Raw genomic sequence first — 26,543 nt, 5'->3', positions numbered from 1 at the left:
AGGTCTTACCTCAAATTGTGATTCTGCCTGATCTAATATTACAATTACTTAGTTCTCACTTGGTATACATCAGTTTTGGACCTTGCTGCGTAACTAAGACAAATTTAATGACTGTTTTGCTACCCATAGTTAATTTAGAAAACACAATCCATATACTGATAACTAAGAACTGACCACAGGTAAATTTATGTCACAGCAAATGTCAAAAAGAGAAGGAAATGAAAAAAAAGAATAAATATCTAAGAGTTACAATGAACAAAAGCTTAATGAAACTATTTTATGCGGCACTAAAAACCTACTATGTTTCACAGATACCGACTGACTGTCGTAAGTTCCATTGTTTTATGTGTCGTAAAAGAAAAAAATTGCCAATTAAATAATGACTTATCATTGATTATATCACACATCCCAATTTCAGGTATTTTTAAATGTGAAAAAAGTGTTTCACAGGATCAGTGAAACATACAAGCAAGCATAAGAACTGGAATTACATGCTCTGAAACACTGTTTTCCGACTTTTTAAAGAAATGTATTCTTTCATCCCCCTTAATGAAAAATTATGACAAACATCAATAAAAAAAGAGAGAAATTCAGAACCACTCTAGTCAGGGATAAGTGAGCAGTAGTCTTATTATTGCACTTAGGTTTACTCTCACTTCATCAACCCCCTGAGGTACCTAAATACCTCCACAGAACAGATTTGAAAATCACTGTCTTTGAAAAGACAATCGATTTTCAAAAATATGAAGACATGTTATATAAGCATGGATGCATATTTACTCCACATTACTAATAGAAAATAGAGAATTATGTAATTTTCTGAATGTAAACTTGGTTTTTATGAAGTCTAAATTTAGCCATAGAATATATCAAATATCAACATCCAATCATTTCAGTCAGTTCCACTACAAATTCAACCTATAGTTTATGTTTTTTACGTAATTCCAAATAAATTTGTGCTAAAATGGCCAGTTATTCCAATGACATATTGAACCAGCCACAATCTGTATTGGTATGGTTAACAGAAAAGATTATAAGACATGTTTACTCGAAGACTCTGCTGTTTGGACATTTTGACATGAGGCATATTAACTGTTTTCTGCATTTTAATTTCATTCATTCATTTCCTTTTTTAGAAGACATTGCTGAACAGTTCTACGATGTTTTTGGTTTCGACAATATTTAATTCCTTTCAACATGGTTTATACTGATACTTAATTATGATCCTGAAATTGAATTTTCTATATACACAACATTAGATGCTCTGAGAAAGGCATGATATGAACATAAGGAAGCCCGTAGTTTTACTTACTTTCCTCTCCACAGACACATACTCCATAATTTAAAACCAAGTGCTTGTGAGACAGCTGGCTCATCATGCTTGCTGCTTCAAAGAAAGACTAAGGAAAAGAAAAAAAACATACAAAAAATACAAAAGAATTATTGTTTGTGTCTAAAAATGTTCATAGGTCAGAGAGATACTGTCTGTCATAAGAGAAATGCACTTTTTCCTTATTCTCAGGACACAGACAAGGCTAATGCGCTGTGGTTCCCTTAGATGGACTTGACACTTCTATCAACCTCGATGCTAGAGTTCATTCAGAGAAAGCCCCTGAGAAAGCCTGGAATAAGAAAATATCAGTGAGAGAGAGCAATAGTGGTACAGGGCAATATGAATGATACAAGATCAGCAGCCTTAGACCCACAGCACCTGGAGGAGAGAACAGAGGCAGACGCCAGAGACACGAAGTAAATGGACGAGAGCTTCAAATAACTTCTCAAAGAATCAAGACTGATCACTGTGCAGATAAAAGATCATGACAACTATGTCAGGCATGTTATTAATATCACTCTAACTCAACTAACCTCTGAATAGACCTTCTGGATACAGTTGTGAAGGATCACAACCACCAACACTGTGGTATCCTGGGTTAGAAAAACTTTCACTTGTATGCTTCACGTCACCTTCCGCTAACATCATTTAAGACATGTTACTCACCACAAATGTTTATTATGTCATGTTTGGTGATGCTGTGCTATGTAAAGGACCCTGACAACTGACAAGCAGGTTTCTGCTGGCTAGCATCTCCAGATCATGCCCAGAGGCATCCGCATTTCACCTGAAGCATTCTTTAGGACAGTGCCTTTCAAAAATTTTTTTAAAAATAGATTAAACCATGGAAGAAATCTGTAGAAACCCATAAAGCTCTGGAGAACCAAGTTTGAAAGCCACTGGCTTAATATATGCAGAAATGTAGTAATACCCATAATACAATGTTATGAGTAATTAGTTTAGAAATAAGTTATTACTTAAAAGATCCTATAATTCTGTACACCCCCACCCCCAGAAAGCATCCTCAGAAAGGTCCTTGATATGTATACTTTTAAAAATTACAGTTTTGGGGTGCCTGGGTGGCGCAGTCGGTTAAGCGTCCGACTTCAGCCAGGTCACGATCTCGCGGTCCGAGCCCCGCGTCAGGCTCTGGGCTGATGGCTCAGAGCCTGGAGCCTGTTTCCGATTCTGTGTCTCCCTCTCTCGCTGCCCCTCCCCCGTTCATGCTCTGTCTCTCTCTGTCCCAAAAATAAATAAACGTTGAAAAAAAAATATTTAAAAAAAAAAATAAAAATTACAGTTTTGAAAAGCTGCATGCATGAATGTGCTGTGTCCATATGATTGCATATCTTTAAATGTCATAAACTACATGAGCTATACAAAGAATATACACACCTCTGAATAGTTTCTGTGTGCTTTATCCAGAACTTTTAAAAGAACTTCTGTTTCATGCAGTTGACCATAGTCTCCTACTTCTCTTCTTACACCTTTAAAAATTTTTGTAAAAGTGCCTTGCCCAAGGCTTTCATTCTTTAAAAGAAAAAAAGGAAAAATAAGAATCAGCAAAGATGAAGAAAGATATAGGAATTAGGAAATATGTTTAATGACAAAGGGTTTTTAAAAATCCATAAGCAAATATTAACTGTACCTTGTAATAAAAGACAGAACATAGGGATTAATGAATAAAGTGCATTTTGGTTCCACCATGTTCTTAAACCCCCTGAATTAGCTATAACTATCACTTTTTCATAGTGTCAGTGTTTACCTACATTTATTTGCATACGAATATTTTTGTTTGCCTTTCATAATAGTGAAAGGAAGTACAGTCTGGTCTGTGGAGGCAGAGAGAGTGTGGAACTCCTAGTTGTATGACCTTTTGTGGCTATTTGATCTCTGTGCTGCAGGTATCCTGGTTTCCTTATCTCAGGAATGCAGATAATCAATTTTGCATATTCTTGTTATGAGCAATAAATTAATAAATACATGAAAGCACTTAGTACAGTCCATACCACATGGACTTGATAAGCGTTAGTGATTACTGCTATCACTAGTGTTTCTTGCTTATCCTTACAAAACAGTTGTTGAAAGACTGCACCCTGAAGTTGGGCTGTCGGTGTTCAAACTGAAGCTCTACTGTTACTGGTTTTGTAATGTTAGGTCATGTAGCAACTCTCTGCTTGCTGTTATTTACAGGAAGATTCAAGTCTTTATAATCCTGTATAATTCCATCTATTGTAGCCTTACGGAACTCAGACATCAGTTATTCTTCCTCATTCCACTCTCTGTGTCCCTTAATCTCTTTCATAATTTCCATTTCTTTCTCCCTATCTGCTGCACCTGAAAATTTTTCAGATTTTGCAATTCACTAATTCTCCCTTCAACAATGGATAATCTGCTCCTTATTTTGTTTTAACGTCAAGGAGCATATTTTTCACTTCTATATTTTCCTTTCTCCAAATTGTTCTGGTCTTTTTGATAATGTCTTGGTTTTTTCCCCATGTTTTCAACTCCATTTGTGTCTTTAAACATACATATATATTTTATAAACTCAATCTGAAAAGTCTGTTATATGAAGTTCTTAAGAGGTCTAATGTAGATGTTTGTTGGTCTGCTGACTCTTGCCTAATTCTGAATTATTTCCTTGAATGTTTTACAATTTTTGATTAAAAGCTCATGTTTATTTTCTTTGTGGGGATTCTGGGTGGCCTAGGGTAAGAGTATGTTCTTCCAAAAAGATTTTGTATTTGCTTCTTCCAAGCATCACAGGGTAACACTTTTATTTTAATGTATTGGCTTAGAGTTTCTCAGACTATGCAGATGGTATAAAGAAATCGAAACTGGAAAGCTTAGAGTTACAAATTCTCAGGAGAGACTTTTTTCTCTAAGAACCCAACAAAAGCAGACAACACTCCTTTTCTTCTCCTTTTCCTAGTGGATGAATTTTTCATAATCCATGTTGTTTTACTGGGGATGTATTTATTTGAGGGTCCTGGTTTTATTCTGAGATGGTCTCAATTTTAACTCCTGGTCTTGTGGTGGCCTTATAAGGCTTGGCCCTTCTTCGTGTTGCTTGTGATCTTAATTCCCTTGTTTAATGAAACAAATCCCAACCCCCCAACATCATCCTGCAGCTCAAACATCAGCTCTTATGCACACTTGGTTTTCAGTTCCTTCTTTATTTTTAACTCCATGCATTTCCCTTACTTTCTTGAGAACTTAAGAATTAAGACATAGGTCTTTTGTAGAAGAAGATTTTTAAGTTTTAATTTAAGATTTAAAAAGAAATATTTTTAATTTTTTTAAGTTCATTTATTTTTAGAGAGAGAGAGCATAGCAGGGGAGAGGCAGAGAGAGAGAGAGAGGAAGAGAGAGAATCTCAAGCCAGCTCTGTGCTGTCAGTGCAGAGCCTGATGTGGGGCTCAATCTCATGTACCCATGAGATCACAACCTCAGCCAAAATCAAGAATTGGACACTTGCAGTGCCTGGTGGCTCAGTCAGTTGGGTATCCAACTTTGGCTCAGGTCATGGTCTCACAGTTCATGGGTTCAAGCTCCGTGTGGGCTCTGTGCTGATGGCTCGAAGCCTAGAGCCTGCTTCAGATTCTGTGTCTCCATCTCTCAACTGCCCCTCTCTTGCTTGCACTCTGTCTCTCTGTCTCTGTCTGTCTCTCTCTCTCTCAAAAAATGAATGGGCATGAAAGAATGGGAGGGGAGTGGACACTTAAATAACTGATGCCCAGATGCCCCTTGCTCATTTCTAACTCAAGTTTGGTATCACACTTTCACAAGAAATAAAAATACTTAAACTGAGATAAAATTTTGATAATATAGGTTATAATAGGATAGTTCCAAATGTCACATGAATATAATGTGGGATAGGAAATCAAGAAAACAGTTGTTTTACAAGGACAAAAAGGACAATAATTAGTATCTAATGACTTACAAATATCAAATCTTCATTTCTGATTTTGTGAAACACCATTTGGTTCACATTATTATGCCTCTGTAATGTTGGTGATGTTGGTACATCAGAAACGCCATTGGTTCTAAAGACTAGAAGATTTGATTTATCTGTTTAAAAAAAAATGAAAAAAATATATATAACCAAACACACTGAGGATATAAACTGCTCCAAAGGAGTAAAATAAAATGTGTTCTATACATAAGAAACACTTACAACTTGTTCATTTCTCCAACAAAGAGAAATTTATTTTAGGAATTTATTCATTGGGCTTTGATGCATTTTAACCAGTTATTTCAAACATTCAAAACTGTAATGATTTCCTTAATTAACATAATTTTTCAAGAATTTTAATAACAATTTTTAATAAACCTCTTATTCCAAGGGATTTATAATCTTACTATTGTTATTTTAAAAGTATAGAAATTAAAATTCTAAAAGAGTATGAAAGTTTTTACTTAGAACAACATACGAGATTTGGCAGAGGAGTCTTTCAGTAAGTGATTTTATACCAAGTGATTGTCATTTCTTAAATGTCATTTCAGCATTATGGAACTTCAACTGACATATAGACTTAAATCAAACCGAATAATCCTATCTGAGGATCCTTATACAAGAGAACAAGACAAAATTAATTTGTGTTTGGAGCTGCTTCTCTCATATTTCTTTTGTAATCGATACACTGAAGATGCCTTTTACCATATACACAATCCATGACCAGTATTTTAATACTAACTAGAAAATTATTTTACCTTTCAACTTTGGGGGGCAGCATTTAGTAAACTGGAAAATTATACTGTCTGAGCGAACAGTTTCCATCTGGTAGCAATTCAAAAGATCTTTAAGATTACTGAAGTTCTTCTTGGTCCCACTGAGGTTGTATTCTCCATTCTCATTTTTTGTAATCAAACAATGCTTATATTCGATGACATTATCTCGCTAAATAAGTTTAATTATAAAGACAGAGGGAAAAATCACAATGGTCGCCACAGTAATTATTGTGACAAAAATGTTATCACAGAAACAACCAACAGAACATTTAGACATATGAAGTGTGAATCCTAACACAGTGCTGGTATAGGGTGAGAGACGTGCCTGGTTCCTCAAAAAGGTATCTGATGATAATACAAACCTTACATAATGGCTCAACAGTTGATTTTCTTAAAAAGCAAGTAAGAAAGCAATGATAATTATAATACCATCCTTAAAAACTTCCCATCATTTACAAGACAAAATCTAAAAGTAACTTATAAATAAGGACTTCCAAGAGCAGGCTTCAGCCTCTACCTCCAACCTCACCTTCTACCGGAGCCAACATATAACCTGTTCTAGCTGTATTAAGCGACTTTAAAAATTTCAAGCAAATGCCATGCTGTTCTCTACGTATGAATATACATCCTCTCCTTCTGAGCAATGGACTTTTAGACACTTCTTTTTTATTTAATTTTTATTCTTGAGACAATGCGAGAGACAGAGTGCAAGCCGCAGACGGGCAGACAGAGGGAGACACAGAATCTGAAGCGGGCTCCGGGCTCTGACCTGTCAGCCCAGAGCAGGACAAGAGGCTCGAACTCATGAACCGTGAGATCATGACCTGAGCCGAAGTCAGACGCTTAACTGACTGAGCCACTCAGGCGCCCCTAGACATTTCTTAACACTAGGGTCAAGTATCATCTTTTCTGTGAGGTACTCCCTAACAACCCTGACCCCATTTCATACGCAAAGATGATTACCCATTCACTGTACCACTACTGTATTTGCATAATTAACTCTCCTGGAGATTTTAATATTTTCAGTTTTTCAGTGTTTGTTTTATGTGCTATACTATGAACTTCTTTATTCACCTATTTTTGGAGCTACTTATTAGCATATTCAACCTCCTCAAAACCACTTATGAAATGAAACTGACGAAATACCCCAAATCTTTCCTACTCCAAAAGCTCTTCCTTAATTGCAACCCTTTTTGTTATTGTCTATGTTTGTCTATACTGACTAATTACAATGCTCAGTTTAGTACTTCTTTGGTATATCTTCCTATTTTTGTTTTCCCAAAAGATACATTTCTTAAAGCAGGGTTATGCCATACACTCTCTGGTATACAGCCCTCATATTAGGTTGAGCAAATAAAATAAACATAAAAAAAAAACATTTTGAATTGATGGTTAAATATGTTGGACTGCTATGTATTACAGTAAAAAGATACAATGAAATTAGGATAGATTATTAGTAATATTAAATGCTAAACTTATCAAGTAACCCACCTTATATACTTATGGACAATTAATCTACTCTATATGCTAAATATAAAGTGACTGAGTTTTATAAAAATTAAAATAACTGAATAACCAAAACATTACTTTGTATACTTCTGTAAGTAAGAAAATTTTGGAAGCTGCTATAAAGTTTCTCAAGATTTATACTATGAGGGGCGCCTGAGTGGCTCAGTCAGTTAAGCATCCGACTTGCACTCAGGTCATGATCTCACAGCTTGAGACTCTGAGCCCCGCATTGGGCTCTAGGCTATGGCTCAAAGCCTGGAGCCTGCTTCAGATTCTGTGTCTCTCTCTCTCTCTCTCTCTCTCTCTCTGTTCACTCCCCACCCCACCACGCTCACACTCTGTCTCTTAAAAATGAATAAACATTAAAAAAAAATTTGTTTTAAAGGGAGGGTTAATGGGGGAGTGTGAGGGAGGGGAAAGTGGGTGATGGGCATGAGGAAGGCACCTGTTGGGATGAGCACTGCGTGTTGTATGAAAACCAATTTGACAATAAATTTCATATTAAAAAAAATTTTTTTAATTAAAAAACAAAAAAAAAGGGAAAAAGAAAAAAAAGATTTATACCATGAAACTGCCTTAGAAGTAAGAGTATCTTTTTAGATATTTGGGGTAGTAAACAATGTTAGATGAGATTCAAAATTACCTGTATTAACAGTGTGGTTTCATTGTAGTTTTATCCTTAAAACATATACATGGTAGATCATTATTCTTAATACTGGAAAACCACTAGTTAAACAAATTATGTTTATTTGTTATTGACCTATTTCATTCTAATTCTATAACCAATTACCATAAAAGGAAAATTTGCTTCTAATTCATTTGGTTCTGTGTTTTGGTAAAGATCTCCATTTTGGCAAAAAGAGACTTGAAGAGACTTGGTCAAATTCGACACGCTAGTAACATCCAAATGTCAAAAAATAAAATAAATTTCAGGGGCAACTGGGTGGCTCAGGTCATGATTCGTGGTTCGCGGGTTTGAGCCGCCCCCCCCCCCCCCCGTCAAGCTCTGTGCTCACAGCTCAGAGCCTGGAGCCTGCTTTGGATTCTGTGTCTCCCTCTCTCTCTGCCCCTCTCTCACTTGTGCTCTCTCTCAAAAATAAATAAACATTTAAAAAAATGAAATAAATACCAAATGAAAAGGCATTATAAATAATTTTATATAAATCCTAGGAATTATATCTTATTTTTTTTAAGTTTATTCATTTATTTTGAGAGAGTGAGAGCATGAGTTGGGGGAGATCAGAGAGAGAGAGAGAATCCCAAGCAGTCTCCTCACTGCCAGCACAGAGCCTGACGCAGGGCCCATCTCACCAACCGTGAGATCATGACCTGAGGCCAAAATCAAGAAATGGACGCTTAACCGACTGAGTCACCCAGGCGCCCCTACATCTTATTTATTGATACAGAATCTCTGAGCTTAACTAAGCATTATTATTCTAGTTATCATATCCAGAGCTGTCATTCTGAGTATTAAAAAAAAGAAAAAATGGTAGATGAACATGAGGGGGAAATTATACAGGCTAAATAAAGATAAATGTTACCTTTGCCAGAGGAGGGGAGTGGGATGGGAAATGAAATTTTTAAAAAAAGTTACCATTTATTGTGAAATACTAACCTCGACAGCAAAAGTCAGAAAATATTTATTAAAGTCCTTAGGACTGCATCGAAGTACATAGAGTCCAGTCTGATTACCTGCTTTCTTCAGTTTACTGATGGCAAAATCCATTCTAAAGGTAAAGAAGCAATTTGAATAATATAGCAAGTCCCATGACACTAAGACCAAAATGTAATCTAAGAGATCAAAAGTCAAATCTAAAAGTCTCAGACTTTTTATAAGTCTCCTCTATTTTATATGCTTATCAACTACCTTGTAAGGAAAAGTATTACAGTACTTTTTGTGATAAGTTCAAATCAATTTTTAACTATTTCAAAGGTATTTTGCGATAAGTTCAAATCAATTCAAGGGTTTTAAACACAAATAAAAGGTATAGTAAGATACAGAAAATCACTAAGAACATTTTGTTCATTTGAATTTTCTGTCTTATAATTAAAAATTTAGTTTTTTAAAAAACCATGTTCACTTCCAGAAAACTTCATTTAACTATGCAAACAACATATCATAAAACACTTATGTCTTTGCTACCATCGCAATTACTAGTATAAAAATTTATATGCCTTATTTTAGTATTTAATACCAAAGTATAATAGAAGACCTATGGCAAGTGACAAAGATTACTGATTTTCAAATTTTACTATATGTTTTATTGAAGCTGGACATCTTGAAAGAAAAGTCAAAAGGTAATCTATATGAAAGCAGGAAAAATCTGTTTCATTCATCACTGTATTTCTCATACACAAACCAGTGGCCCATATTAGGCACCCAGCAAATGTTCTATAAATAAATGAAAGAATGCTTGAATGGATGGATGAAGAATGAATGAATGAATGAATGAATGGTAGGAGTTTTTAAATACTAAATACGTAAGTTATAGAATGTTCAAGTAGTGCAACTTTTTCATAACAACCATACTTACTATTAAACAGATTAGAGGTATAGACAGAAACAAGTCTTAAACATCAGTCCGGATACGTTTTTCTCAAATATTTAATTAAGGGTAGGTTAAGGTCAAGACACGTATGCTCACACTTCCAGTCTATTTCTTCCTTACAAGTCTTTCAAGCCTGGTACCAATCCGAAAGTACATACAGGCTGAGCGATAACTAAAACTTGGGCTAAACAGATGCTGTGCGGGACACCTGGCTTTATCCAGTACTACAGTCAGGGTCTGTCCCTGTGTGGATCCATATGGAGCTAGCAGCCACAGGGCACTGTTTAAGTACAAAGTTATTAAAACTACATTCAGTTTCAAAACCCACTCCCTCAGCTGCACTAGCCACATTGTGAATGCTAACTGGCCACAAGTAGCCAGCGACTACTGTATTGAACAGCAGAGAAACAGAGCACTGTCACTTTCATCCCCGCACAAAGCATTGCACGCCACTCACTCATCTTCAAAACAGGGATATCACAACACATCTTGTGAACACAAGTTTTCAGTAAGAGGAGATGGATTATCAAAAAACAATGATTACTAAATTTTGCACTCTGGTTCCTCTGCAGTATTTCAAAATTAATGAAATATAAATTGGATGATTTTTTTTTTTAAAAATTAACACTCAAGAGTTACTTAAACACACCTAGGCAGCTAAACACCAGGCTGTACAATTTTAGTCTTATAGGCTTCGATACAGAAAGCAAGTGACATCCTAAATAATTCTAATTATTATACAATCCGATTGCAAGTCAACTTTTGTTAAGGAAAAGAAAAAACTACTTCTGTGAAATTAAGGTTAGTATTTTGTTCCTAAACTCCTAAACCTACGCATATCACTTCGTTGTGTAAAATTCTTTGTCAGTATCTAATTGACTTTTTAAAAAAATTACTTTTAAAGTCTGTATTACTCACAAAATCGGGCCATGACAGTTGCTTTGTATATTTTCAAGCACCATCGGAGGAGCTACTTCTTTACAGAGGTAATGATGTGCATCCGCGGTTAATCTGTAATAGCCATCAATTAATGACACAAAGGATAAAGCTTCTCTTAATGAGCTTAGTTCAATTTCCTAAGCAGAGAAAAGAAAAAGGAAATAATAAGTATCATTTAAAAGGTCAACTGCATGTTACCTATTGAAAATTCTCTCCATGTCATTAGACGAATTCTCTTAAATTAATTGTCTTATAAATTGCTCAACTGTCTTTTATGCCTCCCAATTACCCAATATGAATTATAAATTCTTATGTATGATATTTTACACTCCTCAAATATGGGCTTATCACATCTTTCTAGTTCATTTTTATCCATAATTTTGCTGTATTTCCCAATACCCCAATTAGACAAATATGCCAGTCATCTCAATTAGAAATCTATCTGGTCTGATATAAAAGTTGGTATTAATTAGAAATAATAAGTATTTATTTTTACATACCAAGTATACACTACTAAGGTTAAAACATTCATGCTGTAAACTCAAATGTATATAGTATAAAATAAAATCATATATAGCTATGCCATGATTGTATCATACATACATAAGTGAGCATATAATCAGCCTAAAATGCAACATCTCTTACAATGGAAAAACCCTTATTTAATAGAAGCAACTTGTCCTAAAATCAGGAATAAGAAATAGGAAGAGAAAGCCCAATACTTAATACTGTGTTGTACTGTATTTAGTTAACATAATTAGGCCATAGAAAGAAATGTAAGACTAGAAGTATCTCTATTTAGAGATTATATGATTGTGTACTTGGGAAACCCAGAAGAAGACAACTATTAAACTACTACATCACAAAGATAATTCACTGGGAGATAGGATATACAAGTCAACAGCTTTCACACATATAAAAAGTAGTCAGATTGTGTAATGAGAAAATAGGCCCATTTATAATAGCAACCCAAACATAAAATAGTACCTAAGATTAAACTTAACCAAAAAAATGTACAAAATCAATTAAAAGCAGAAAAGAAAATTAGTCAAAGGTTATAAAAAGACAATCTGCAGAAGAAGACATACAAACAGCTGGTTTACAAACACATAAGACCTTGCTCAATCTCAGGTTCTAATTAAGCAAATTAAATATAGCACAGGACAGAGATTTTTATCCATCAGTTTGGTAAAATATTTAAAACCTGATAACATTCAAGGAATCTCCAATGAATATGAGGGTACCAATCTCTCTTCAGGGTAGTGACTTTGTTTCCTTTGGATACACACCCTGAAGTGGAACTCCTAGAACAGGATGCTAAATTTTGTGTGAAGTGTATTTCACCACACTTTTAAAGATAAAAAGAAAGACGGGGCACCTGGGTGGCTTAGTAGATCAAGTGACTGACAGCTGATTTTGGCTCAGGTCACGATCTCACGGTTTGTGAGTCTGAGACCCACGTCAGGCTCCACACGAGCAGTGCAGAGCCTGCTTGGGAGTCTCTCTCTCCTTCTTCCTCTCTCAAAATAAACTTTAAAGACGAAACAAAACAAAAATTTAAAAAAAGGGTCTCCTGGGTGGCTCAGGCAAGCGTCTGACTTTGGCTCAGGTCACGATCTCACGGTTCATGGGTTCAGGCCCCACGTCGGGCTCCGTGTGGATGGTGCGGACCCTGGAGCCTGCTTCCGATTCTGTGTCTCCCTCTCTCTCTGCCTTCCCCTGCTCACTTTCTCTCTCTCTCAAAAATATTAATAAACATTAAAAAAGTAATAACAAAAATAAAGCCAACAGGTCCAAATACCATCCCATAAAGTACATTATGTTACTACAGGATGTTCATATTAGCATCAACGAACTCTTCTAGAAACACTTATTCTTTTATAAATACCACATTTACACAATGAAGGCATCCCCTGACAGAACCAGGTAAGCAATTTAAGAGCAGAGTATAAGGGAATTTAGTTGCTCCCTTTCAGTTAAAATAAGCAGGCTTTCTAACGACACTTATCATGCTGAGCACTGTGTGATGTACAGGATTATCAAATCATTATGTTGTACATCTGAAGCTAATATAACATTATGTGTCAACTATACTACAGTAAAAAAATTTTTTTAATAAAAAACAAAATAAGTGGGTTTTCTGAAGCTGACCAAATAAAGAGAAAGGATCATCTTTTAGAACCAATCACGTGTTACAGCTTAGGTAGGGCTAACCTGGGACTGGTTTACGTTTTGTTATGTGAATCCCAGAAAGCACTGTTTTAATGAGGCAGCATGACTGGCATTATGCACATCCCTACTGATAAAAGGAATGTCGTCAGGACTGAGCATTACAACAGGGAACTGACACAGCCCACAGCAGGGGAGTGGAGGAACTGCTAACTTACCAATCATAAAAATGAGTGAGAAACACATTAATGCTCAAGACATTCTGGGAAGATTGTGTTGGTAGCGATACAAAAGCTAGCTGTACCCAAAAACTTGCTAAACTGATGTTTACATTTAGAGTTATATTTAAAACTATCATCAGAATTCCTACAAGAAAATAACTCTGGTTTCAGGACTCTAAAACACTTATTTCTGACAACTGTTAAACGTAATCATTATGTAACTATAGAGCAAACTCACCAGATTTTTACCATCTTGCTTATGGATAGTTACAATTCTACTTTCATTTGAGCCTTCTTGGTTTCCTTGTTTAATAGTCACATCAATGATATCAGGAAAGTCACAATATAACTGTAAATCCTATAATTAAGAGCATTTGAAATTAAAAACAGGTAGAACTAAGGGAGCCATTTTAAAATAAGACTATGAAGGACATAACATTCATTCCAAATTCTTTAAAATAAAAAAGTATTGACAGCAACAGATCAGCATTAAATGGGATTCCCTCCCTTGACAGTCTAACCCTAAGACTTACTGTGTCTTGTTTACCAAGAACTATGCTACAGTACCCTTCAATCCAATCAACATGGATACGAACTATTGTCAGAAAGTTGAAGTTTAACCAAGAAAGAATGAATGTAATCTAATAATAATCCAAGAACATAGATATGAACAAACTTAAAACTTGTAGTGTCAGACTTAAACAAATAACAAGTAGACATCATCTTAAAATCAATTAAAATTAAACTTTTCCAATTAAACTTTATGATTGTGCTTATTATCAATAACGGTAAAATTTTAAAAAGAGGCAAAACTACCTTAAAAATCACTTTTAGAATTCAAGCCCTTTTGGAAACTGTAATATTTGTCATAAAAAATAAATAAATAAATAAATAAATAAATAAATAAATAAATAAATAAAAAACCATTTAAGGACAATAAGAAAAGAATTATAGACATGACCTTGATGGTTTCACAGTATTAAAACTTCCACTTTTATCAATGAGAGAAGAGAATCGTAAGTTCATGTTTCAAATGAGAAAAATTACTTTGTTTCTATTGCCATTCACTTAAATTAACAAAGAAGGAGAACATATCATTAAGGATTACCTGTTCTGTCAGTGTCTCACTTTCTTTATGTTTCCCTCTTGACCACTGAATTCCACCGTTTCCAGTTATTACAATGGTTGCAAAAATCTCCTCACCTGAAGGACCTCTTCCAGGTTCTTTTACTTCAAATTGCTCTGTGTAGAAGGCAGACTGAAGTGTTTCCAGATTTATAAGATACTTAAGTTTCAAGTTTCTGGCAGTGGCTTTGCAATGGCTGAACTGCTCAATAAATCTGCGAAATCTATACCTTATTCTCTTCCTTGTCAAAATATGATAGTCTTGGATCTTTGCTCGAACACATTTTGGTAAGAATGTCTTGTAGCTATGGATAAAGAACACACAGAGAAAGACAAAACAAACTGGAACACAAATCTAAAATGAAATTGAAAGAGAAATTAGCACCTTTCTCCACGACAGGTAAATGCAGCAGTGCAGGAAGTAGTCAAGTGGAGAAAGGCGACAGGGCTGGCACTGATATAATATAAATCCTGAAGGTTTTGTCTGAAGACGTGAAAATATACAAAAATTCTGAGTTACCACAAATGTTTAGAACAGGATATGTTAATTTTCTTCCCTAATGAAATGAAGACTTAGTCTAGTTAATAATGGAGTCTCTAAAAATTTGTTTTCTCTGATCATCTTACATATCATTTTTTGGGCACTGTGTTGCAAATATTTCCTATGATGCCATACACCAAAATGTATCTGAATTCTGGAAACTGTTACATTTTGTTGGAAGCCACTGTTGTTCCTTATGCAAACATATTTCTTTGGTATACATTATTTTCTAGGTCATTTTCAATAACTCCTAATAATTCCTTTGCAATCAAAACGATTCCACTTAGAAATGACTCTTTAGTAATTCTGCCTCTATGTAAAATACCCTAAAGAAGAGAGATAGCTTCCCTCCTGCTCAAATATCTGACAAATGAAGAAAATTTTATTTCTGAAGGTACAACTACATTAAATTTCCATGCCTTCCCATGTGCTAATCCTTCTTCCCATCACCCGTCTCCTATCTGGTTGGCTCTTACTTATTCCAAAAGTCCCAGCTCAAGCATCATCCAATCCAGGTAACCTCTCTCAATGACTATATTAGATGGTCCTCCCTTTGTCAGACAGTATTCTGTGCACCATTCCATAGTATCACTTATCACTCTATCCTGTACTTCAGTATTTATAGCTAGTACTTGAGCTGACTCATGCTGAGAGCTTATTATTACAACAGAAGACTACTGAGCTCACTGCTAAAGAGCCATCATTAAAGTTTAAGTTATATAAGGCTATAAATAAATTATATTAAAAATATAGGTAATACTCAAAATGTATCACTTCCGAATTATTTTACATTTAAAATTTTATTTTACATTTTACTACTAGGCTTTTGAGGTTGTTTACATCTCTCATACATGAGGGGTGAAAAAGACCGGCTATTGTTCATCTCTTCCCAATTCTACATTCTGGCACGTCAGGTTGATACCCTGAAACTGGCCATAGACAGGATTTATACCACGTATATCAGCAAAGACAACAAACAAATCACATCTTTGGTTTTTTCGAGAACTGGCTGTTACACATGGGCCAGCAAACCCCTGCTTTTCCCTTCCCTAAAGTACCTGAAGCCCCCGGAGGAACACTCTGTTCCTTACTTGACTAGCACAGCTGCTGGAGACTCACTGATGTGGCAGACAGGCCAGGGGAAACTCAGAATCACCAATTTCAAACATGCTTGCAGCATTACCATCAGTTTTACAACACTTCTCTGGTTCAACACATGCTCCAAAGTTCTACAACTATGTCCACCCTCTGAAATTTCCCCAAACCGCCTACCTTTCGTCTGCCTGAACCCTCAGCTGAATTCCTCCTTACTTTCATCAAGCGACTTCATCTCTCTCCTAGAGGTAAAAAAGCTCCTTTAAGCAGAGCTCCCTCAATATCCGGCTAGCAAACCTACAGACATGTGCACTCATTCCCTCCTCCTTCGCACCTGCTACAATAAATGACGTAAAGTCCCTTCTTTGATTTGTATTTACCTGGAGCCTCTCTCTTCCTCTCTATACATCCACCCTCTGGGATGTTTTACCCTCTTGATCCTCTTCGATCCACAAAATACCATTGTCGGCCCCACCTTAAAGGTAAAATCTCTTTATCCCACATGTCCCTCCAGCTACGGCCTATCTGGGCTGTTTTTTAGAGTTTATACAGCCATTTCCACTTACTCTTCAATTCACTCCAGTCTAACTTCTGATCCATCATTTCACAGAATATGCTTTTGCTAAAATCAAGAAAAACTTCCAAGTTGCTAAAATCAAATTCCCACATTCGTCTTATTTGTTATTTTTCAGTAGCATCCTACCGCACTGTTAAGGAGCAGCACCTCTCCTTAAACTCTCTCCCCTTAGTTTTCCTGATTTTATTCCTGTCTCGTGGGATACTCCTCAATCTTCTTCACAGGTTCATTCCCCTTTGCCTGGTGACTAAATGTTAAAGTTCCTCAAGACTTTATTATGGGCCCTCTTCTCTTATTTATACTCTCTTTCTCTCTAGATTCTCTATATCCAAATGACTCTGATATGTGTCTGCAGCACTGACCTCTAAACTCCCTATCCGTATCTTCCAAATACAAGTCAATCTACACATTTAATTTCAATGTCCCCAAAACTGCTTAAACGATGTGTCAAACCAAACTCCTGAGTCCTGCTAATGCCCCTAAAAGATCCTCTTACAGCTTTCCTATCTAAGTAAACAGCACCAGTAAGCATCCTTGGTGACACATTCTCCTTCAATCCCCATTATTCCATTCATCACCACATTCCCCTATTTACCTTCTAAATATTTCTCTTAGTTGCCCACTTTTCTCATTACCAACTCATTACGAACAGCATCACCTGGAGGAAATACTGTAATAGCCTTACTCTCTGGGCGACCAGCATTTTCATTTACTCTTTCCACTGTCTGATTTGTTTTCTACACTGGAGTCATGGGGATCTTTTAAAAACACAAATTTAATCATTCCACCCTTGCTTAATCCTCTTGCATATTTTCCGAGTGTTATTAACCTTGTCAACATAGCTCTAAGGTCCTAGGTTCTGGTCTAGCCCCTGCTTCACCTCCTGCTAATAACTCTTTGGGTTCTAGCCACAGTGATTCTCTTTACTCTTCCTATGCTCCCTTCTGCTACAAGGCCTTTTCCACGAGTCTCCACACAATCCATCACTCCCCACTCTGCCCATTAAATTCTACTCTTTTTTCAGATTTTAAAAGTCACACTCTGAGGGTGCCTGGGTGGCTCAGTCAGTTGAGTGTCTGCCTTCAGCTGGGGTCATGATCTCACAGCTTGTGAGTTGGAGCCCCATGTCAGGCTCTGTGCTGACAGCTCGGAGTCTGGAGCCTGCTTCGGATTCTGTTTGTAACTCTCTCTCTGCTCCTAACCCACTCACATTCTGTCTCTGTCTCTCTCAAAAATAAATAAACATTAAAAAAAAAGAGTCACACTCCGTTTCTTTTCATAACAATTAATTATATATAAATAAGCAAATATATAAAATTTAATAAAAGTCTGGATAGCATAGAGGAGAGCCTCAGGAAGTACAGAATAAACACTGAAAAGATTTAAAAATAGAATCAGAATACAAAATGATTCTCACTTTATCTACTTCAGTCAAAAACATTAATTACCTGGAGACTTACTAAATTTGGAATGCGATTTACATAAACATTTCACAAAAATGCAAAATACACAGCCATCAATGACTACTTTTTAATAAGGCTTTTGAAAACGTATTTGGATATAAAAAGAGGAGTTTAAAATAACACATACAACAAGGCTTTCTACTTTGATGCCTGGCATAAAGGACCCGGCATACATCCTGTGGGAATACCATAGGAATGTGTGATTCCTGAACATGATGAATCCACTTCAGCGTCATACTATCAGAACTAGCTAGATTTGTTAGAAACATTAAAATTTTTTCAAGAGACTTAAAGCTATTAACTCTTGAAGCATAAAAACATTTTTCCTCATGCTTTTCTTATATTGAGTTTTTAGAGAATTCTAAACTTGAGGTTCCTAAAGGCTCTGAAATTGAGCCTTGGCTTAGAAACGATACTATTTTTTGTACCATGAAATAAAATCTGCATCTTATTATTATAGTTGGAGTAGGATTAGAAACTTTATTATTCACTTAGTTTTTTAGGAAAGGGAGTCCAGTGAGATGAGCTGAGTAGCTCAGTTGCTATGTAAGTGGCCTTGATCCTGGCCTGGTATTTACAAACTCAGCAGTCTCCTTTAAACTCTTTGCATTCTCGAGTTCTTTTCTTCCCACCCTTTAGAAACTTAGATTTTAAAGAGCAGATAAAGAATGAAAATACAAAAATCTTATGCATTTCCCTCACTTTCTACACTCTAACACCTAAGCCATCATGTCCAATTAGGAGTTGGCATACAAAACAGCATCTGACACACACACGCACAAAGAGCTGCACACACACGTACAGGTGCACATGCACACCCAGAGGCATGTGCTCACAGACAGGGACACATCTAACACACAGGTACAGACAAAGAGATGCACCTTACATGCATTTTTTTTTTAAGTCTGGGAGGCAATATATATTTTATTATACTAATCAGAGATCCATATCCTAGTGGATATTTCTGAGAACAAAACAGTTTATTTCATTCTGTCAGTAACTTATCATTTATCTATTCTCCCACCAATCTTGAATAGTTTAACACTGAGTAGAGTTTCCTGATTATTTCTCAGAAATAAGCACTAAATGGGAATTCAGAAAACATCAGTTGAGTTAAACTATACTAAAAAGGCAAGCAATGTAGGAATGATTTGTTTAAGGACAGGCAGATAGTATTTATCTAATATTAACATGTCATGGCATAAGAAACAAAAGAAAAATAAATTAGACTACTTCAAAATTTAAACTTTTGTATTGGAAATGACACTTTCAAGAAAGTGAAAAAATGATCCAAAGAATAGGGAATATATCTGCAAATCATACATATAGTAACTTTCATCTGGAAACTTGTAACCAGAATTATGTAAAGAACTCTTACAACTCAATAATAAAAAAAATACTGAGTTGTACATTTATTTATTTTTAAATATTTATTTATTTTGAGAGAGAGAGAAAGAGCATGCAGGAGAAGGCAGAGACAGAATCCACACTAATAGTGTGGAGTCCGACATGGACAGGTTCCGACAGGTTCCACACTCACAGTGTGGAGTCCGACATGAGGCTCAATCTCACGAATCATGAGATAGTGACCTGAGCCAAAACCAAGAGTCAGATGCTTAACCGACTGAGCCACCCAGGTGCCCCTTGAACTGTACATTTTAAATAGGTCAACTTTATGGTTAAGGCCTAACAGTCATCTGAAAACAGAACAAGAATACTTAAAAACAAAGAGGAAACACATTAATTAATACCCTGCAAATTGGGTACGTAACTGTTTTTAAGTTACTTCGTAAAGGAGCGACCAAAACTAGTTATTGAGAGAAGGACTTAAGAAATAAAGGGAGTTTTAACCAGATTCATAACACCCTCAAACTTTTAATCCTAAGTATGCAATATGTAAAACATAGATTTAGTCTTGAAATTAAAGAAAAGCTCAAAGAACTGTTATAATAATATGTACCTTTAAGAGGAGTAGAAATTTTACAGCCATTAAAGCTGCGCTGGGCTGTAGGAGCAGTATTTCAACAAATCCTATTAGGCATGACTGTCAAAATTCAACATGCAAATGAGTAATTTGGAGAATGTGGAATGTGGATCACTTATAAAAGAGTCTGCTGGATCAGTTATAAGATGAGTAAGATCTAAGGATCTAATGTAAAACATGGTGACTCTAAATGATAACACTGTTGTAGAACTGAAATTTGCTAAGAGCGCTTAAACATTCTCACCAAAAAAAACAAAAAAACACAAAAACACAAATAAAAAAGATAATCATATGAGGTGATGGATGTGAAAATAAACTAGATGGGGGGAATCCTTTCACAACATATACATATATCAAACCACCATGATGTACACACACTTTCAATCATCTTACAATTTTGTAAGTTAATGAAACTTCAATAAAGCTAATATTTTTAAGAGAATCCCCTGGAGAACAGGTGAAGACTGATATTTGTGGACTTCAGATTTACGGAATCTAAATTCTTGGGTAGCACTTGGGGCACCTGGGTGGCTCAGTCAGTTAAGCATCCAACTTCGGCTCAGGTCATGATCTCATGGTTGGTGGGTTTGAGCCCCGCGTCAGGCTCTGGGCTGACAGCTCAGAGCCCGGAGCCTGCTTCGGATTCTGTGTCTCCCTCGCTCTCTGCCCCTCCCCCACTCATGCTCTCTTTCTGTCTCAAAAATAAATAAACATAAAAAAAATTCTTGGGTAGCACTCAAAGATCTTCAAGTTCAACAAGCACCTCAGGTGATACTAATTCAAGCAAAATATGGGTCAATATGCGAGAAATACTGCTTCAGAATTATGTACACACACAATCTGAGGATCTGCTATCAGAAATTATGCCTCCAGGTGTTCTTTTCATCCTTCTGACTTTACTTAGCCTTTTCAAAATAAACGAATCAAATAATTAATAGGTATCAAACCCCTGTGATATTTTGTGTAGTACTCCAACTCTTTCCATAATTTTTTTAAATTCTAAGATAAATCAGTACTTGGGATGTAATGTACAATATGATGACTATACTTAACACTGCTGTCTGGTATACAAGAAAGTTTTTAATGGAGTAGATGCTAAGAATTCTTATCATAAGGAAAAAAAATTTCTTTTTCTTTCTCTTTATTTGGTACCTATACAAGATGATGGATATTAACTAAACTTACTGTGGTAACTGCTTCACAAATATATATAAGACAAGTCATGATGCTCTACACCTTAAACTTTTAAGTGCTATATGCCAATTATGTCTCAATAAAACTAAAAGAAAAGCCAGAAAAAAGAATTTCTTTTATCTCACAAAGTATGTGTTGTACACAAGGAAGAACAGTTACCCATAGAAGTTTTAATTATGATAAGATCAAAAAGTATCAACACACAGAAAATACAATTAACTATAGAAAAACTCCCAACTGTTCATATTGATGTATATGGATTTGCATAAGGAAACTACCTGATAGAGCTATAGATGTCCAATGGGGTTTGATCCTTCTCTTTGGCTAGTCTCATCATATCTAACACTGCCATTCCAAGACATTCTTCCTGCGTTTCATGAGTCACCGGTATTTTTATCCATCCATGTAAAAAATCATGCCGCCACTAAAGGAAAAAAATTTAGAAGGAAATATACCTTAAATTTCACTATCACATTTTAATCTACTATCGTATTTTAACCTATAATTTCTAGAACATATGCATTTAAAAAGAACGTCAACTCCTTCCTTGATGTTCAATTATTTTGCCACAAAATTTTAGTAAAAGTTTTGTCAATGGAAACTGATTTAAACTGGGTTCCCCATTATACAGTACATATGATGTCAATCTATTTCACTGCTTATATCTTCTCAAGTTATATCCCCTACATAAAAATTACCCAAATTAAAATAGACATTAATTAATTAAATATGTCCTGAGTTCCACATATATTCAAAGCATTATACTAAGGACTGTGTGAGATACAAATAGAAGTCTCCCTCAAGAAGACTAAAATCTAGCAGGGAAGCTAAACACATAAACAAAGTATTATAACACCAGATATCTACACTAAGTGCCACACAACACATGTTTCAAGGACTTGAAAAGAAGTTGAAATTATACCAGTTGAGATAATCAGAGAAGGTTTCATGGAAAATTCAAAATTTCATGTAGTCTTAAAAGATGAAGAAATTTCTGATATACAAAACAGGGTGATAAAATAGAAGGAATGATACAAAAACAAAGCACAAGGCATATTTACAGGTACAAACAAGTTTGGTTGGGCAGACAACTTATGTAAGGGAATAGTGTGGACTAAACCTTGGAACACTAAGTTGGAGTCAAACTGAAGGTACCCTTGAATGACTTGATCCTAACAAGCAATAGACAACCATTTTTTTAAAGCATCAGTTTCTCACAGCACCTTTTCTTAAAGCATCATGCCTCTTCCATTGGTAGACATACCAATGATAATAAAAAAGTGCTTTAAGGAAATAATGTGTATTCAAGGAGACTCTGTAAGAGGTACAAATATGAGATAACAAGGATCTGATGTAAGGAACAGAAGACACTAAAAGAGTTTGAAAAAAATGATAACGTTATCATGATATAAAAAATGAAGAAAAAGAAAAAACAAAAATTTCAAGATTTTGGTCTAGATGATTTAGGAATATGGAAATCAGACTGAACATGTAATGGGAGAAAAGAACAGCAAAACATAAAAAGCACCAATATTCTAAAAAGTAATAGCAATTTTCTTGATAAGAAAGGTAAGAATTACAATATTAGCTGAAATACCAATGTTTAACCGAGGTTTTAAAGAAACAATATGGAGGGAATATACATTTTGTGCTGAGTATCTATGAATTCATTAAAGGTTGTCACAGGGCAGCAATTTATTTATTTACTGAGGTGCTATAAGACAATCCTCAGAAGAAAATGAATTTAAAAGGGACATCTGGGGCACCTGGGTAGCTCAGTGGGTTAAGCGTCCGACTTCGGCTCAGGTCACGATCTCGCAGTCCATGAGTTCGAGCCCCACGTCGGGCTCTGTGCTGACAGCTCAGAGCCTGGAGCCTGTTTCAGATTCTGTGTTTCCCTCTCTCTCTGACCCTCCCCCATTCATGCTCTGTCTCTCCCTGTCTCAAAAATAAATAAACGTTAAAAAAAAATTTAATAAAAATAAAAATAAAAAAAATAAAAGGGACATCTGATTTTTGGCTTTTATTGGCTTACCTTTCCCAAATCTATCTTTCTATAGTAATATCTTATGTACTTTATACTTTAGTGGCTGAACTTTTTTTAGTTATTTAAAAATCTCAACATATCTTATACTTTGATGGTGGCACCAGTCAAATCTGCTTTATTTAGTCTATAATATGCATATAATCTAACCTGGTATCAATATGAGCTGGATAAGTTAATTACTACCTTATGTATTTTCTGGGCACAGATTTAGAGAAATAGAAACATTAAGAAATAGAAAATTACATGTGGTATTTATTATCTAGATACAACTTAGGATTCTATTGTGAAATTATTTTGCTGTGCTAGATAAGAAAATTCTTCCTAGGAAGACAAAATTAGAAATCATCCACAATTTTTCTTGATCATAAGTATGAGATATCACAGTATTAATACTACGGTAAAGCAGCTGAATAAACAGTTTAGGAAAATCGTCTTAATGGGATTTAAATTAGCATGCCACCAAAATAAAAACCAGTTCTGCAGCACAGGTGACATAATCATAAAAGAACATAGTCATAACCTCATAGTATTTATTCTCAAAAGTCTATCTCTCTTTTTAATGGCTACTGAAACAAAGGTTTTAAAAGCTACTGAAGCTATCTAAAAGCTGGGTGGTGGTCAAATTATTTTTGACAAGCGCACCAAGATCATTTGATGGAGAAAGAAACAGTTTTTTCAACAAATGGTGCTGGAAAAACTAGATATCCACATGCAAAAGAATGAAATTTGGCCTTTACCTTACACCATCAATAACAGTTAACTCAAAATGAATCAACGATCTAAACACAAGCACATAAGAGCTAAAACAATAAAATACTGCAAGAGAATATAGGGGGAAAGCTTCATGATACTGATTTGGTAATGATTTCTTGGACATGATACCAAAAGCACAGGTAAATACAAGAAAAAAAAATCAGATTATATCAAAATTTAAAACTGTTGGGCATCACAAGACACATCAACAGGTGTGAAAGGCAATAGACAGAATGGGAGAAAAGATTTACAAATCATATGGCAGATCGGGGGTTAATACCCAGAATACATAAAGAACACTTACAGCTTGACAACAACCTGATTAAAAAATGGGCAAAGGACACAAATAGTAATGTACCCAAAGAAGATGTACAAACCTCCAAAAAGCTTAAGAAAAATGCTCAACATCACTAATCATTAGGGAAATGCAAATCAAAACCACAATGAGATATCACTTCACATCCATCAGAATGGCTATTATTAAAAAACCAGAAAGTAAGTGCTAGTGAGGATGTGGAGAAACGAATCCTTGTGCAGTGCTGGTGGAATGTGCAGCTGCCATAGAAAACAGGGTAGCAGTTCCTCAAAAAAATAAAAAACAGATTTACCATGTAATCTAATAATTCTACTTCTGGATACCTATCCAAAGGAATTGAAAGCAGGATCTCAAAGAGATATTTGTACACCTATGTTCTCAGCAGTGTTATTCGTAAGAGCCAAAAGGTGGAAGCAACCCAAATATTAACAGATAAATGGATAAACAAAATGTGGTCTATACGATGGAATATTAGCCACCCTTAAAAAGGGAGGAAATTCTGACATGCTATGACATGGATGACCTTGAAGGCATTATGTTATGACAAGTCAGTCGGTCATAAGAGAGGAAATGCTGTGTAATACCACTCACATGAGGCACCCAGAGGAGGCAAACCCAGAGACAGAGACAGAAAGCGAAATAGCTGCCAGGGGCCAGAAGAGCATGAGGCATTGAACAAGAGGCCTTGTTTAATAGGTATGAAGTTTCAGTCTAGGAAGATGAAAAATGTTCTAAAGTGAACGGTGGTAATGGTTGCACAATAATGTGAATGTACTTTAATGCCACTAATGTGTCCATGTCAAAATGGTAACTTTTACTAAATATATTTTACTAGAGGGGCGCCTGGGTGGCGCAGTCGGTTAAGCGTCCAACTTCAGCCAGGTCATGATCTCGCGGTCCGGGAGTTCGAGCCCCGCGTCAGGCTCTGGGCTGATGGCTCAGAGTCTGGAGCCTGTTTCCGATTCTGTGTCTCCCTCTCTCTCTGCCCCTCCCCCGTTCATGCTCTGTCTCTCTCTGTCCCAAAAATAAATAAAAACGTTGAAAAAAAAAAATAGTATTGAGGAGGGCACCTTTTGGGATGAGCACTGGGTGTTGTATGGAAACCAATTTGACAATAAATTTCATATAAAAAAAAAAAAGTTGGAAAAAAAAATAAATAAATAAATATATTTTACTAGAATTTAGAGAAAGTTTCTTGTTCTCATAACCCAAAAGAGAAATATCTTTCAGTTTGTTGCTCACAAACTGAACCAGCTTTCTTAGATATCTTAGAAATATGAGCTGTGAGCAAATGCACCCCAATGTTTATGGCAGCACTAGTGATAATAGCCAAATTATGGAGAAAGCCCAAATGTCCATTGACTGACGAATGGATGAAAAACATGTGATACATATATACGTATACATATATACACACACAATGGAATATTACTTGGCAATCGAAAAGAATGAAATCTTGTCATTTGCAATAATGTGGATGGAACTAGAGTGTATTACGCTAAGCGAAATAAGTCAGAAAAATATACACAATTTCACTCATATGTGGAATTTAAGAAATAAAACAGATGAACTTAAGGGAAGGGAAGGGAAGGGAAGGAAAAACAAGATAAAAAGAGAGGAAGGCAAACCATAAGAGACTCTAAAACACAGAGAACAAACAGGGCTGCTGGAGGGATGTTGGGTGGGGGTGTGGGCTAAATGGGTGATGGGCATTAAGGAGGGCACTTGTTGGGATGAGCACTGGGTGTTAATGTCAGTGATGAATCACTGGGTTGTACTCCTGAATCCAAGACTACACTATATATTAACTAACTTGGATTTAAAAAAAACAAAGAAAAGAAAAGAAATGTGAGCCATGAGGATCTGTGTAGCTATTTCCTATGATATTTGCAAATCGGATTCAGAACTCCTTACTCTGACATTTTGGGAATAAGAAGAGCATACCTTTACTCACAAGCACTAATAAATTTTTTCTTTAGTTTCTACTCCTCAGTCTT

At 35.6% G+C, this 26,543-nt stretch overlaps 1 protein-coding gene across 6 annotated transcripts in view; it reads right to left on the bottom strand.

Moving 5' to 3' along the window:
• Positions 1-26,543, bottom strand: part of JAK2 (Janus kinase 2) — a 117,073-nt gene that overhangs the window by 29,084 nt on the left and 61,446 nt on the right. For 5 of the 6 annotated variants that reach the window (XM_040449482.1, XM_040449485.1, XM_040449486.1 and 2 more), the window contains 9 exons: positions 21,709-21,854; positions 14,560-14,881; positions 13,690-13,809; positions 11,041-11,198; positions 9,189-9,300; positions 6,047-6,233; positions 5,277-5,404; positions 2,729-2,863; positions 1,313-1,400 (listed from right to left, as the gene is read on the bottom strand). In XM_040449482.1, coding sequence (XP_040305416.1) covers positions 1,313-1,400; positions 2,729-2,863; positions 5,277-5,404; positions 6,047-6,233; positions 9,189-9,300; positions 11,041-11,198; positions 13,690-13,809; positions 14,560-14,881; positions 21,709-21,854 — 1,396 coding nt within the window. The remainder of the gene's footprint in view (positions 1-1,312; positions 1,401-2,728; positions 2,864-5,276; positions 5,405-6,046; positions 6,234-9,188; positions 9,301-11,040; positions 11,199-13,689; positions 13,810-14,559; positions 14,882-21,708; positions 21,855-26,543) is intronic. The other variant, XM_040449484.1, reaches the window with a different exon arrangement.

The sequence above is a fragment of the Herpailurus yagouaroundi genome, unplaced genomic scaffold, assembly GCF_014898765.1.
Source record: "Herpailurus yagouaroundi ecotype Mexico unplaced genomic scaffold, PumYag 199, whole genome shotgun sequence".
Lineage (NCBI taxonomy): Eukaryota > Metazoa > Chordata > Mammalia > Carnivora > Felidae > Herpailurus > Herpailurus yagouaroundi.
This window is presented reverse-complemented; position numbering and strand designations above follow the sequence as displayed.